The sequence below is a fragment of the Arvicola amphibius genome, chromosome 10 (assembly GCF_903992535.2).
Source record: "Arvicola amphibius chromosome 10, mArvAmp1.2, whole genome shotgun sequence".
In the NCBI taxonomy this organism is placed as follows: Eukaryota; Metazoa; Chordata; class Mammalia; order Rodentia; family Cricetidae; genus Arvicola; species Arvicola amphibius.
The window spans coordinates 124,753,787-124,769,702 of NC_052056.1; the positions used below are offsets into that span (position 1 = coordinate 124,753,787).

General features: G+C 42.7%; 2 protein-coding genes across 3 annotated transcripts in view; both read right to left on the reverse strand.

The window, feature by feature from the left end:
- Ttc28 (tetratricopeptide repeat domain 28) overlaps nt 1-12,322 on the reverse strand; it is a 489,585-nt gene extending 477,263 nt beyond the window's left edge. For both annotated transcript variants that reach the window (XM_042055899.1, XM_038345627.1), the window contains exon 1: nt 12,173-12,322. In XM_042055899.1, the coding sequence (XP_041911833.1) occupies nt 12,173-12,256 (84 nt within the window). In that variant the 5' untranslated portion in view covers nt 12,257-12,322. The remainder of the gene's footprint in view (nt 1-12,172) is intronic.
- A 1,513-nt stretch (nt 12,323-13,835) lies between these two features.
- Chek2 (checkpoint kinase 2) overlaps nt 13,836-15,916 on the reverse strand; it is a 53,371-nt gene continuing 51,290 nt past the window's right edge. The window contains exon 14 of the mRNA XM_038345631.1: nt 13,836-14,062. Within this exon, the coding sequence (XP_038201559.1) occupies nt 13,994-14,062 (69 nt within the window). The 3' untranslated portion in view covers nt 13,836-13,993. The remainder of the gene's footprint in view (nt 14,063-15,916) is intronic.

The following is a 15,916-nucleotide window of genomic DNA, read 5'->3' on the forward strand; positions in this document are numbered from 1 at the left end:
TTCTTCTTTCCTAGACATTCAGTTGCTTGTCTACACCAGGGAACTAGTTTGGTAATTCCCATACCAGCACCCCCATTACACTTGCCCTGAGGGACTTACATCATTTTACAGGGTACTGTGTGTGCATTGGGGAAAAGGAAACAATCAGACTTTCTAAAGTCTATTGATGTGGCATGTCCTTCCGTATATGTGTTGCTTTTATTGGTTGATGAATAAAGCTGTTTTGGCCATTGACTTAACAGAGTAAAGTTAGGTGGGAAATCTGAATAGAGAGAGATACATAGAGAGAGTAGGTGGAGTCAAGCAGATGCCAGTCAGCCAGGCTCAGAGGAAACAAGACATGTAGAAAATGAGGTAAAACCACAGCTACATGGTAATACATACACTAATAAAAAGGAGTTAATTTTAGATGTAAGAGCTAGCTAGAAATATGCCTGTCACTGGCCAAACAAACAAAGTGCTGTAATTAATATAATTTCTGTGTGATCATTTGGATCTATGTAGTCAGGAAATGAAAGTGCAGTCTCTGTTTACAAATGGCACCCAAACATTTGGAAAATTTTTCCTCATAAGGCCATTAAAAAAGGATTCTAGAGAGAAAAGTGTCAAGCACAGCTTCTTGGTAGCAGCATTGTCTCAGGTGAGCTCTGCCACCAAACACTTAAATGATATTTATGAGCAGCAGGGCAGCAGGCTTCTTGTGGTGTCTTGGACCTTAAAACTCCAGAGTTGTGGCAATAAACATGACTTTCACCAGTACCTCCACCATGAAGCTAGACTCTCAGAAAACTAAGGAATGTGGTAGAGCCAGCCACCAAAGCTGCAGCTTTAATCTGAGCCAAGCTGCTTAGCAGATTAAAAATTTATGTGTTCAGAAAAAGATACAGATATACAGAAAAGACAGATTCAGACAGAAGTAAAAAAAAAAACTCTAAACAGTTTACAGTGTGTTTAAAAATATACATAGGCTTGGGAGAAAAAAGAAAAAAGATAGAGAAGGTCCTTTAAAAAAAAGAAATAGAGTAGCCAGACATGGTGGCACATGTCTTTATCCCAGCACTTGGGTGGCAGAAGGAGGATCTCTGTGAGTTCAAGGACAGACTAGTCTACAGAGTGAGAACCAGGACAGACAACGTAAAGATGGAAAATACACAAATAGTCTGGATTATATATATATTATTGTATTTTCTTTTAATTTTTTTTGACTGTGAATGAGCTAACTATAGGGCTGTACGGGCTGTTAAGCTAAACAAACATATATATTTTAAAGGTATCTTGACTTCAAAATTTAAGTCTAAGGATATGTGACTTTCGAAGAGGTTCTGCATTTGTTTCCACAGAGGACAGAAAAGTGTGGATTCCTTACTGGTTAATATAGTTTGATCAAACAAGACTCCCTGAAGGGATGGCCCAGGTGATCTAACATTCACGATAGCTTCAGGACTGCTTGCTAAGATGGACCACACAGGTTACCCCCATGAAACACCTGATTAACAGAACACCCAATCAACAGGAAGTAGTCTAAAAAACTACGCCCAAATTCCCAAATATTGCTTATTAATGTTTTCATATAAAGGGGGTTGATTATAAATACTTAATAGTCACAGTCAAGGTCTTTCTTTAAAAAGGGGGGGGCAATGATATAGAAATGAATACTATAATGGTATGGACTTTGATTTATTCATACAAATTTAAGGTCAATTTTGTTATATGTATATTTCTATTCTTGTTTAAGGTATTATGTTTATACAGCTCATTTTAAAGTGCAATGTATAATTTAAAATTATGGATTAATAGATAATTATCTGTAACAGTCAAACTTGTAGTCACGTTAGGTTTTCTAGATATACAGAAATATATTTCAGATGGATAGGTATTCTTCAAACCTTTCAAATAAATATTACATTTAATAATGTTTTAGGAACTTAAACTTTTCCCAACAGTGAGATATGTCTGCTTCTGAAAGCACCAATTACTTCAGAGAGATTGATGGGCATTGAAAAAACTCATTATGGAATTTGCCTTCAATGTGACAGGCTAGCCATTTAGGCAAGAAACTATTCTTGGCTAGAATTATTGATGATATGCTGTATGAACTGGACATACAGGATCCACAGAAAAATGACTGCTGGACTTTCCAAATGATGGGATGATCCTTCATGATTCCCGCTTCACAGAAGAAAATGCTAGACATTCTGCAGGACACAGAAGAAATCAACTGGCAAACTTTGCCAGTGAAGGCAGAACAGATCATAAAATTTCCTGCTTCAGTGAAAAGGTATTATGGGCCTGTAGGCTGAAGATGGATGCCCCAACACTACAAAAGAACTGTTCAGGCAGTGAGATGTCTCTGTCATTTCTTTAACTTCTAGTTGCTTACAATGCACTTCCTGTTTACTTAGATAACCTTATATCCTTCTGAGGTCTTTGATGGAGTTGAAGGCTAGATAGTTATAATTATAGTTTTCCTTAGATATAATAAAAGATAAATTAGATATAAAACTTTAAACTCACAAAGACAGATGATAATTTTCCTTAATATGCCTAATGTAAATGGACTGAATATTATAACTATAATTCATGCTTGATAACTGTTTTGCATATGTAATTTTACTATGTTAAAGTTAAAACCTTCCTTGCCAGGCAGTGGTGACACATGCCTTTAATCCCTGCACTTGGGAGACAGAGGCAGGCAGATCTCTGTGAGTTTGAGGCCAGACTGGTCTACAGCGTGAGTTCCAGGACTGGCTCCAAAGCTACTGAGAAACCTGTCGTAAAACAAAACAAAACAAACAAACAAACAAAAAACCCTTTTTAATTAGTCAGAAAATGGGAGATGATGTGAGATATCCTTCTGTATGTTTTGCTTTTATTGGTTGATGAAAAAGCTGTTTTGGCCAGTGGCTTAGCAGAGTAAAGCCAGGCATGAAATCCAAACAGAGATACACAGAGAGAATAGGCGAAGTCAAGCAGCTGCCAGTCAGCTGCCAAGGAAACAAGACATGTAGAAAATGAGACAAGGCTGTGTAGACTAACAGAAGCGGGTTAATTTGTAAGAGCTAGCTAGGAATACACATAAGACATTGGCCAAACAGTGCAGGAATTAATATAGTTCTGTGTGATTATTCAGGTCTGGGTGGCTGGAAAAATGAAAGAGCAGTCTCCATACTAAAGCCTGTTAGGTATTAGTTTCAGGAGACCCCAAAAAATATTGTGAACCTTCAGTTAAGGTAAGGGTTCATGGAGATCAGATAAACAAGGTTGTTTGGGCTGAAGTTCAATTCAACTCACAATGGGCCTAGGTGGGTTCCTGAACTCATCCTGTGGTTATTCCCCCAGTTCTATAATGTAAAACATAGATACATTTAAAATTGGCAGAATCCCCACAGCAGGGATAGAGAAGAAGAATAAAGAAATAAAATAAATTAAAAACTCAATGCTTTAAAAAGAAAACACGTTTACTGTTTTTGTTTTGTTTTGTTTTTGGAGACAGAGTTTCTCTGTGTAACAGTCCTGGCTGTCCTGGAACTCACTCTTATAGACCAGGCTGGCCTCAAACTCACAGAGACCTGTCTGCCTTTGTCCCTTGTGTACTGGGATTAAAGGTGTGTACCACCTGGCCATTTACTGATATTTCAATATATACATGTGTTATCTGGTGTTTGCAATTATGAAAAAGTCTCAAAGTCATTATAAAAATAAACATAACTTACTTTGTTTTTGAGACTACAATAGCCCTGGCTGGCCTGAACTTGTTATACAGACTAGGTTGTTGTCAAACTCACAAGAGAACCATCTACCTCTGTCTCTCAAGTATTGGTGCAAAAGGTCTGCACACTTTGTTATTTTATTGATTATTATCAGGAAACTCATACATTAAATTGCATAATCTGTTCACTTTCTAAGAGAACTTGGCTGAGATGTCAAATATAACTTAAAAAATGGCCTTAAAGGCCAGGTAGTGGTAATGTAAGGCAGGCAGATCTCTGTGAGTTTGAAGACAGCTTGGTCTACAGAGCAAGTTCCAGGACAACCAGGGCTACAAAAGAATCCCTGACTTAGAAAAAAATTGAAAAAGGCTTTAATGGAGCTGAGAAGATGGCTCAGGACCCAAGTTAGCATCATCAAAACCCACATAAAGCTAGGCATGGACATTCCTGTGGAGACAGGTTCAGGAAGAGATCATGACTCAAAAAATAAAATAGCCTAGCATGGTTGTGTGTGTTGGGTAGACGCAGGGTAATTTGAGAATTGTCTGGTCTAAACAATGAGTTCCATGACAGCCAGAGATTTGTAGGGAAACCCTGTGTGGTGGTTTTAGAGAATGTCTCCCATAGGCTCATAAATTTGAATGCTTGAGAGGTATGGCCTTGTTGGAAAAAAATGTGTAACTGGGGGTTCAAAGCCCAAGCCAGGCCCAGTGCCTCTCTCTTCCTGCTTCCTTCTGATAAATCTTTATAGAACTCTCAGCTACTTGTCCAACATCATATCTGCCTGCCTGCTACCATGCTTCCCTCCATGATGGTAATGGATCAAGCCTCTGAAATTGAAAACAAGTTCCATCTAAATGCTTTATTTTTTGATTGTTTTATTGTTGTTCTGTTTCTCTATGTAGACCTGGTTGTCCTAGAACTCACTTTGTATACCAGGCTGGCCTTTAACTCAGAGATCAACCTGCCTCTACTTCCTGAGTGCTGGAATTGAGGGTGTGTACCACCACCACCTGAAAAATGCTTTGTTTTTATAAGAATTTCAGTGGTCATAGAACACTAATATAAACCTCTCTAGAAACAAATAAAAATTAAAAAAAAAACAATAAATACACCCAACACCAACCTCTGGCCTCTACAAACACAAGCACAAGCAATGTATAAACACATGCACAAGCAATGTATAAACACACACACACACACACACACACACATATATATATATATCACACATACATACACACACACATACACACACACACAAGTTGCCTTTGCCCCTTGGCCATCATTTTGTAAATCACATGAAGTCACTTTCCACTCACCAGGTTATTCTTTATTTTATGTATATGGGCATTTTGCCTGTATATATGACCATGCAGTGTATGTAGTGCCCATGGAGTCCAAAAAAGGACGATGGATACTCTAGAATTGGACATACAGAAGGTTGTGAGCTGTCATGTGGGTGCTGGAATTCGAACTTCAGTCCTCTGGAAGAGTCACAAGTGGTCTTAAGTGCTGAACCATCTTTCCAGTCTGATATTAAATTATTCCTATGGCTCAGGTCATTTTCAAATTATATGGGGCCAAGGATGCAACTCAGTTGATAAACAAAGCTAAGGGTTTGTTACCCAACTCTATATAAAACCAGGTTTTGTGGTGCATGCCTGTAACCCCAGCAGTCAGGAGGTAGAAGCAGAAGAACCAGAAGTTTAAGAACATCCTTGGATACACAGCAGTCTAGAAAGAGACCCTGTCTCTAGGGAGAAGGGGCATCGTATGAATAAACAAAGGCTGTTTTTTTTATACTTTTTCTCTTTTGAAAATACTCAACTATTTGTTCATTATATATATGTGTGTGTGTGTGTGTGTGTAAAAGTATTGTACAACATACATATAGTGCCTGTGGAGACCAAAAGAGACTACCTACCAGATCTCCTGAAAACAGAATTATAAGCAATTGTGAACCCAATGCTGGTGCTGGGAACCAAATCACATCCTCTGAAGATCAGGAGCTCTAAATCACAGAGTCATCCCTTCAGATTCTTCCCTTGAGACCTCATTCTGTAATCCACCTGGTATGGAAATCACTATTGAGCCATTGGTTGGCCTCAAATTCACAGTAATTCTGCCTCAGTTTCCCAAAGGTATTTGTGTGTGTGTGTGTGTGTGTGTGTGTGTGTGTGTGTGTGTGTGGTTTTTTTGAAACAGGGTTTCTCTGTATTACAGTCCTGACTGTCTTGGCACCTGCTTTGTAAACTAGGCTGACCTCGAATTCACAGAGATCCGATTGCCTCTGTCTCCCAAGGGCTGAGATTAAAGGCGTGCGTTACCACTGCCCAGCCTGTTTTAAAGATTTTTTAAAAAAATATTGTATTTATTTTATGTGTATTTGTGTGACTGTATTTGTAAATCATGTGAGTGCCTGGTACACTGAGAACCCAGAAGAGAACACTGGATCCCCTAGAACTAAAATTACAGACCGCAGTGGGCCCCCATGTGGGTGAGAGAACCGCAGCCCAGGTCATCTAGAAGATGAGCAAGTGTTCTTAAATATTGAGCCATCTTTTCCAAGTCGTATACTTTTCAAAACAAAATAATGTTGTTGGGGAGTCAGTTTACTGCATAAACAAGAAAACTGAAGTCAGGTCAGGCAGTGGTGGAACATTCTTTGAATCCCAGCACTTTGTAAGTAGAGGCAGGCAGATCTCAGTGATTTTGAAGCTAGCTTGGTCTACAAAGACTTCCAGTAGAGCCAGGACTGTTACTCAAGGAAACCCTGTCTCAAAAAACTAAAAGAAGAGGAAGGGGGAAGGAGGAAGAGGAGGAGTTGGAGGAGGAAGAGGGAGAAGAAAAGGAGGAGAAGGAGGAGTGGGTTCTGTGTCCTCAGAAACCTTCATAAATGCCAAGTGGTTACAGCAGCCCACCTGTAATTACAGCCCTGGAAAGTGGAAACAGGGTATCTACACAAGCTGGCTAGCAAGCTATGGGTTGAGAGACCCTGCCTCATTGAATAAAGGAAGAATGGCTGAGGATTGTTGGCGAAGGGAGTGAGCCACTTATTGGTTCACAGCTGCCCAGCCACGAAATAATTACACAGAAACTGTATTACTTAAATCACTGCTTGGCCCATTGGCTCTAGCTTATTATTGGCTAACTCTTACATATTAATTTAACCCATCTCCATTAATCTGTGTATTGCCACGTGGCAGTGGCTTACCAGCAAAGTTTCGGCACATATAACTCTGGTGGCAGCTCCATGTTGTCTCTCTAACTCTGCCTTCTTCCTCCCAGCATTCCATTTAGTTTTCCCTGCCTAGTTTTGTTCTTCTCTGACATAGGTTCAAAGCAGTTCTTTATTCATTAACCAATTAAAGCAACACATAGACAGAAGGAACTCCCACACCAGAGGGTGAATCTTGACACCAACCTCAGGCATACATGTGCATGCATTCACATGCATACCTGCCCACATTAAAAAAAATGCATACCACATACAAACACATGAAAACTGAAAACAGAAAGTCAAACAAATGGGGAGTGGTGATATATACATGTAGTCACAGTGCATCTTGAGGCTGAGGCAAGAGGGCTGCTTGAACTAAGGCCAGCTTAGGCAGCATACCAAGAATCCATCTCAAGCTCTGCTCCAGGTGATCTTGCCTGTGTTGAGCTAACACACCACAGTGAGTGGGATCTTTAAGGATTATTTCCTTTAGTTCCTTTCACTCAGAATATTTTCAAAGGTCATCCACATTGTGTTATGAATTAATCAGTACTTCCCTTTTCTCTTGGGCAGAAGATTCCACAGTATGAGTGTTCAATACTAACCATAGTTAGTTCATATACGTGATGCTGCTGTCACTTCTCAGCTATCATCAATACCAAAGTTGTTCATTCATACAAGTTGTTGTTAGAGCTAGAGCTACCAAACTGTCAAAGGACATGGGTCCCTTTACATTCCAGTGATGCATGAGCTATCTCTGCACATCCTCCCTCTCATTTATGCCAGGCTTTTTTAGTTCAGCAGCAGGAAAGCACAATCACATCATATTGCAGCTGTATCCAAAACAACCAACAAGCTGTATACTTTCCACTGTTTTTGGACATTTATTTATCTTCTTTAAGAAGTAGCTATCCATGTGGTTGAAGAAATGGTTCAGCACTTAAGAGTATTTGCTTCTCTTCCAGAGGACCTGAGTGCAGTCCCAAAATCCAGATCAGGTGGCTCACTCCATCCGCTAACTCCAGCTCCAGGGGAATTCAACCACGGATATCTACACCCGTGAGATACACACACACACACACACACACACACACACACACACACTTAAAAGTAATAAGAAATAAAATATTTTATTTTTTTGTTTCTCTGTGCATCTCTGGCTGTCCTGGAACTCACTCTGTAGACCAGGTTGGCCTGGAACTCACAGACATTCACCTGTTTCTGCCTCCCAAGTGCTAGGATCCGAGGCGTGTGCCATCATGCTTGGCTTACAAAACTAAATCTTAACTCAACTCAACTGTAATTGAAATCACCTAAAAGACAAACCTCCAGATGTGACTTGGAAAACATCTCCAAAGAGTTTTAACTGAGGAAACCCATCAGGAAGGTGGGTGGATTTGTTCTCAGCCTGTCAAAAAGAGCTGAGCCCCTGTGTCCATCTCCCCACCTCCTGATAAAATGTGGTCAGCTGTGTCCCACTCCTCTTGCTATGTCTTCCCCACCAAAGACTATACCCTCAAACATAAACCTTCCCTGAACCTTCTAGTCAGTGGTCAGAACAAGGATAAAAGGACCTAACACAACACTAAAGAAAATATTTCAAAGTTCTTTTGTTTGTTTGTTTGTTTTTCAAGACAGGGTTTCTCTCTAGCTTTGATGCTTCCTGAGGGCTGGGATTAAAGGTATGTGCCACACTGCCCAGCCAAAGTTTTACTTTTTCAATAAGCTTTTAAAATCTTTTTTAGATTATAATTGCAACATGTCCCCCTTCCCTTTCCTAGATCATACCATCCCACACATCCCCCTCCTTGCCCTTTCATATTCATGGTCTTTTTAAATTATTTGTTATTACATACAGGTAAGTATATTCACAGATATAAATATATATTCATACACATAAATACAACTGCTCAGTCCACATAATATTATTCATATGTATGTTTCCACGGCTGACCACTGGGTATTGGATAACAAACCAGCGTGTTTGTCCCTGATGAACATTACTTCTCTTGCTCCCAGCATTCCTTAGCTGCCTGTAATTCTTTGTCTAGAGCAGAGGTCTCCTGAGCTATCCCCCTTCCTCTTTAGCATGGCCATTTGTATCATACTGGGTGTAGATTGTGACATTACTACAAGACACAATTTCACAACAAACTCCTTTTTCCTCTGGCTCTTACAATCTTTCTGTCCCCACTTTCCACAATGTGCAGGGGTTGTGCTATAGATGTATAAACTGGGAATAAAGCTTTTCTTTTTTGGTTTCTGGAGGGTTTTGTTTGTTGGTTTGTTTTGTTGTTTTAAAGACAGGGTCTCTCTATGTAGTCCTACTATCCTGAAACTTACTATGTAGAATAGGCTGTCCTCAAAGTTGCAAAGATTCTCCTATCCCAGCCTCCCAAGTGCTGGAATTAAAGGTGTGTGCCACCACACTTAGCAGGAATAAAGCTTTTTCAGAAGGTAGTTTAGTGTATGTGTGTTGCCTGAATGTGTGAACACAGGTACACTGATCTGTAAATGTTTCTGAGGCAGCAACAAGGTGTAGACTTTGGGTGTCTTCTCCAGTTGCTTTCTACCCCCTTACTTCCACCCATCACCCCCCAACACACATACTATGTAGCTCTGGCTGGCCTGGAACTCTCTATGTAGACCAGGCTGGCCTCAAATGCATAGAGATCTACCTCCTGAGTAATGGGTATGAGTATGTGTCACCATGCCAGGATTTCTCCACCTTATTTTTTAAGAGATTTCTCTCCAAACCTAAAGCCCACTGTTTCAAATAGGCTGGCTGGCTACTGAGAACCAGAGATGCACCTCTCTCCATAACTTAACTCTTAATTTTGGGCTTACTGGTCCATACCACCTGGCACAATTTTAGGGGGGAATTGGAGGTAGAACTTGGGTCCTTTTGCTTGCATAGAAAGCACTTTACCCACACAGCCATCTCCCCAATCCCTAAAGAAAGTATGTTTCGCCAGGTGGTGGTGGTGCACGCCTTTAATCCCAGCACTCGGGAAGCAGAGGCAGGTGGATCTCTGTGAGTTTGAGGCCAACCTGGTCTACAAGAGCTAGTTCCAGGACAGGCTCCAATGTTACAGAGAAACCCTATCTCGAAAAATAAAAAAGGATGTTTCTTTTAAAGGTATCCACAAAAAGCGACAAGACAATACATTACACCATTTTATTTTTCAGTCTTTCTTCTCCAGATGCAATCTCAGATCCAATCACCCTATCTTATACTTGAATTCTCTATTTCCTGAAAAACCCTACTGAAGAGAAATCAACTAAAGGAAATACAACTACATGGGGAAAAGCACTGTTTCAAGCAACTGTAGTACAGGCAAGAAAAAAAAACATTCAAGAAAGTAACTGCCAGCCGGGCAGTGGTGGCGCACGCCTTTAATCCCAGCACTCTGGAGGCAGAGGCAGGCGGATCTCTTGAGTTCGAGGCCAGTCTGGTCTACAAGAGCTAGTCCCAGGACAGGCTCTAGAAACTACAGGGAAACCCTGTCTCAAAAAACCAAAAAAAAAAAAAAAAAAAAAAAGAAAAAAAAAGAAAAGAAAAGAAAAGAAACTGCCAACTTTCCTGAATAAATAATAACACAGATTTCCTTGAATGAAGATGCAAATATTGGTGAAGAGATGACTTCATGTTTAAGAGCAATGCTGCTCTTCCAAAGGGTCAGAGCTCCATTCCCAGCATCCAATTTACAACTCATAACCAAAACCCTCTTCCGGCCTCTGCTGCATGTACATATGTGCAAACAAAACAATACATAAAAAATATTCTTAAGGAAAATGTAGCCAGGTAGTGGTGGTGCACACTTTTAATCCCTGCACTCTGGAGGAAGAGGCAGATGGAGCTCTGTGAGTCTGAGGCCAGGGTGATCTACAGAGTGAGTTCTAGGACAGCCAAGGCTACACAGAGAAACCCTGTATAAAAATAAATAAATAAAGAAAGAAAGAAAGAAAGAAAGAAAGAGAAAAAAAAAGAGATGTAAATGTTTACCTGTCTCAAAATAACAAAAATTTTAGAGGACAATCTTCGAATAAGAAAAAAAATTGCATTTTTTAACTTAGAATTTTTAAATTTATTTTATTCTCTGTATACACATGAGTTTGTGTAAGTGTTGGTACACCTGTGAGGAAGTCAAAGGACAACTTGCCAGAGTCCTTTCTCTCCTACTGTGTGGGTCCCAGGGATTCAACTCAGATGCATGGTGGCAGGAACCTTTACCCACTGAGACATATCCCTGACGCTCAGAATTCATTTTAATCTGGCCAAGATATTCAGACATGATCCTTTATACTAATCAACACATACCTTGCTTTTTCTCAATTACACTGGAAACAACACAAAAGTTAACCTGGAAGCTGAGAAAAATCACATACAAAATAAGGTTGACAGATATTTCTCTCAAAAGGCACTTGAAGTAGCTCAAGTATTCCTAGGTTGCAACTCCAGAGTCATTTAGTACCGCAAATATTTACTAAACATTTACCACATGCTAGGCACCATGCAGAAGTAAAAACGGTGCAAGTTGTCTGCTTAAGAGACCAGTCACAACTTCGAGGGCTTGAGAAATCAGTTTGTACGTGTGTTTCTTGGCACAGTGTGTGGCCTATATTTTAATAAAGTGCTCCAGATTATTTCTATATCCTGGCTAGTTAGTGGCTTGAACAAACAAGCAAACAAAACAAACAAACAAACAAAAACCCCAAAAGCAAGAAAACACCACAGAGTTCAGGGAGAAAAGACTGCTCCAGCCAGGCGAAGTAAATTTCGCTCAGCATCTTTCACGCTGACACACACCCAACCACTGTGAAGCCCAGGTGGACCTAAAGCTTTCCAGTAACTGTAGGTGACGAGGCACCAACAACCTCGTCGCCTTCTCCCTGGATGGCGACACCTGAGCCATCCGAGCGGCACCGTCTCTAGCCGGGTGCCCCCCCCCCCCCCCCGCTGTCCCGCTCCGAGGGGGCGGGGCCGAGGAAGAGGAGGAGCGGATCCTAGGTGCCCGCTGCATTCCAAGCCCCTCGCGAGGCAAACGCAGCCGTGGAAACTGAGGCAGGCGGGCAGATGACGGGACGGGTCTGCCTAACGGTTCGCAGCGGGGTTCGAACCCCAAAGAGCGGGGGCCTCTGCCTCCAAGTCACTCGTCAGCCGCCGAGGCCCGGCCCGGCTTGCACCGACAGAGTTTCACAAAGAAAGTCTCCCGGCCCGTGCCCCGCACACACTCACCGGCGCCGGCGGAGACTCAGGCTCCCGCCGCCTGCGACTCCGCGCCGAGCCGGGCTCGGGCGCCAACGTCAGCGGCTGTTCCATCCCCGCGAGGCCCGTCAGCGTCCGCCCAGAGCTAACGGTCCCGCCGGCTAGGCGCGCGCACCCCTCCCGCGCGCCATGTTCCCGCCGTGCCGCGCGCCGCCGAGCGCCCCCGCCCTCGACGCGCACGCACCGCGCAAGTGCGTGCCCGGCCGAGCCCTCCCGAAGCAGGGGTCGCTGTTCCCGGCTCTGAGCAGCCGCCCGCCGCGCTGCGGACCACCCGGAGGGCACCACGCGGGGCCGCGGCTAGAGAAGGCGCGCCAGTGCTCTCCCTTGGCCGCTTAGAATCGAATCTTCAGAAACCCACCTCCTGCATCCAAGGTCTCGGCCCCTAGTCCTCACTAGGTGGCTCTCTGCAGGCGAGATCTATCTAGTGTTTTGAGCGGTTAAGAACCGAGAGATCCCTAGAAAAGATGCAACGCCTACTCTCCTTTAAAACCATGAATTTATAGGTAGTGGTGGCGCACGCCTTTAATCCCAGAACCCTTCAGAGACAGAGGCAGGCGGATCTCTTAGTTCGAGGCCACCCTGGTCTACAGAGCGAATTCCAGGGCAGCCAAAACTACACAGAGAAATCTTGGTTCGAAGAAACCTAAAAGAATATTGTGGAGCTCTGGTTGCTCTTCCGGAGGACCCAGCATCCGCATGGCAGCTCACAACTCTCCGTTGTAAAAGTAAACCTGCTGGCCTGGCCTGTCACCTGGATACCCTGTCCCTTTAAGAGACAAGTCCCGCCCACTCCCAATCCCCCTCATCCCCCTCTACACACACACACACACACACACACACACACACACACACACACACACACACACCCGCACCCGCCACTCCCCATGCCCTTCTCACCCTGCCTGCTAAGCAAGCACATCTCTTGCCTCTTCTCCGGCCTGCTCTTTCCCTCCCTCCCCTTACACTTAAACCCTTTCCAATACCCACTAAATAAACTAGACACCCAAGCTATCTCTGCATGGTGTGTGTCTGTCCCCCATCCGCCAAAGGATGCTCCTGCGGCCTCCAGTCACTGCAGCCCCTCCTGGGAACTGCCTCGGGCCACCAAGCATCATGAACTGAGACTCCAGTTCCATGGGACCCAACAACCTCAGACATACATCCACCCAAAACACCAATGCACATAAAAAATAATAATGCGCACACAATGTCTGGTACACACTAGGCTCTCCCAGACTGACAGGTATAATTCCTGCTGCATCTTTCCAAAGTGTCCCTTCCAAAAAAACCAAAAATTAATAAAAGGAAATTGGCTTTTAAACCCTGTGGTGTAATTAGCAGGAAGGGGTTCACCCAACCATTCTCCCCACAGCTCTCTCTACATCAGACCTCTCTCAACACACACAAACACACACACACACACACACACACACACACACACACACACACACACCAAAAGCTAGCAGGAAAAATATTGGAGAGAACATTTCCCCTACCGTCAAAAAATATCTTGGAATTTATTTCCCATACTTCATAGACCTGGAAGGCCTCAAACTACCTTCTGGCATGTGCCACTGCCTGGATACTCTTGGAAGTTTTATGTAGCTGGCTGTTCCTCTTGTCTTTTCCACATATAAGTGACACAAATGAACTCACTCTGGAGTAAACAAAAAGGAATCTCTCTGATCATATAACTAAGGTCCTGGGATGGTATCTCACCTTCAAGCATAGTTGCAACTGGGATCTTGTCTGCACCTGGATCAACTTGTCAATCAAATATGCTTTGAGTCTTCAATCTGTGATTGCTTCCTTCTCATGAAGTTCTTTCCATATATGGACCCAAGTGCATCTAGCTCCCACCTACGGAAGAAAAAGGTTCACCCAGTGTCAGGACCAAAAGAAACTGAGTTTGCTGGGTGTGGTGGCACATGCCTTTAAACCCAACACTCAAGAGGCAGAGGCAAGCATATTTCTGTGAGTTCCAGGACAGTCAGGTTTACAAAGAGAAGCCCTATAATGGCTGGGGGGTGGGGGGAGATCACTGGAATTGAAAGTTTATTAAAGGTGCCTATTAGGATACCAAAGTACATGGCATGGAGGTCAGGTTCTTTATAACAACAGCCTGTGGCTCTTCTCACCACACCCTCTACCCTAAACTCCACCAGAGGGGCTTCTCTCCCCCAGGCTATCATACCTAGAGAGCCCTGTCAGGAATCTATGACCACTCTTTTGATTTCCTTAGCTTTACCGCCTTACATATTCAAGCCACACGAATTCCCAATAGCCCCCAGCTCTAGGCCAGCTAAACCTCAGAACATTTGAACAGCCTCAGAACTACCAACCACCACTCACAGGAACAGCTGTGTGCCCAGCTTGACTGTCTGTTTTTCCAGCTAAAAAGTTTCTGAAGCTACTGCTTAGTTGATAACCCAGCCAGCAAGCTAGTATGGTCTATCATCAACCAGCAAATTTACATTTACAATGGATCAGAAACAGAGAGGTCGCCATCAGAACTGCCTGTATTCCTGTGGCTACTAACTCCAGCCATATAAAACAAATTCCACTTCTCATGAGGTAAAGTGTTGGCCACCACCAACTTTTCCACTTCAGCCATGTCAAAGGGTAGTTCCTGCAGAAAGGCTTACAGAATAAAAGAAATGTTTCTTTTGGCAGTTCAGGGCTCAAGATAAAAGGAAAATCCTTGAATTCAGAGCACTTGCCGCTTTTACTGAGATCCTGGATTCACATCCCAGAGTCAACATGATCATATGTAACTCCAGTTCCAGAGGCTTCAGTGATCTCTTATGGCCTTCATGGTCATCAGGCACCCACACAATGTACATACATGCAGACAAAACTCATTTATATAAAACAAAAATAAATCTTTTTTTTTATTGATTTCTAAATTTTTCTCTGTTCCCCTCCCTGCATTTCCCCTCCCCCCCCTCAAATCCTCCCCCAAGGTCCCCATGCTCCCAATTTACTCAGGAGATCTTGTCTTTCTCTACTTTCTACTTCCCATGTAGATTAGATCTATGTAAGTCTCTCTTACTGTCCTCGTTGTCTAAATTTTCTAGGATTGTGGTTTGTAGGCTGGCTTTCTTTGCTTTATGTTTAAAAACCACCTATGAGTGAGTACAAGTGATAATTGTCTTTCTGTGTCTAGATTACCTCACTCAATATCATGTCTTTCAGCCATTTTAGATTCCTCTGTTGAGAGTTCTCTGTTTAGGTCTGTACTCCATTTTTTTTATTGGATTATATGATCTTTTGGTGTCCAATTTCTTGAGTTCTTTGTATATTTTGGAGATCAGACCTCTGTCTGATGTGTGGTTAGTGAAGATCTTTTCACATTCTGTAGGCTGTTGTTTTGCCTTGGTGACCATGTCCTTTGCTTTACAGAAGCTTTTCAGTTTCAGGAGGTCCCATTTTATTAATTGTTTCTCTCAGTGTCTGTGCTGCTGGGATTATATTTAGGAAGTGGTTCCCTGTGCCAATGGGTTCAAGTGTACTTCCCACTTTCTCTTCTATAAGGTTCAGTGTGGCTGGCTTTATGTTTATGCTTTCTCTTTTCCATTTGATATTTTTTGCTTCTTTATCAAAGATCAGGTGTTCGAAGATGTGTGGATTGATATACGGGTGTTATATTCGGTTCCATTGGTCCTCCTGTCTGTTCTTATGCCCATACCAGTCTGTTTTCAGTTCTGTAGCGCT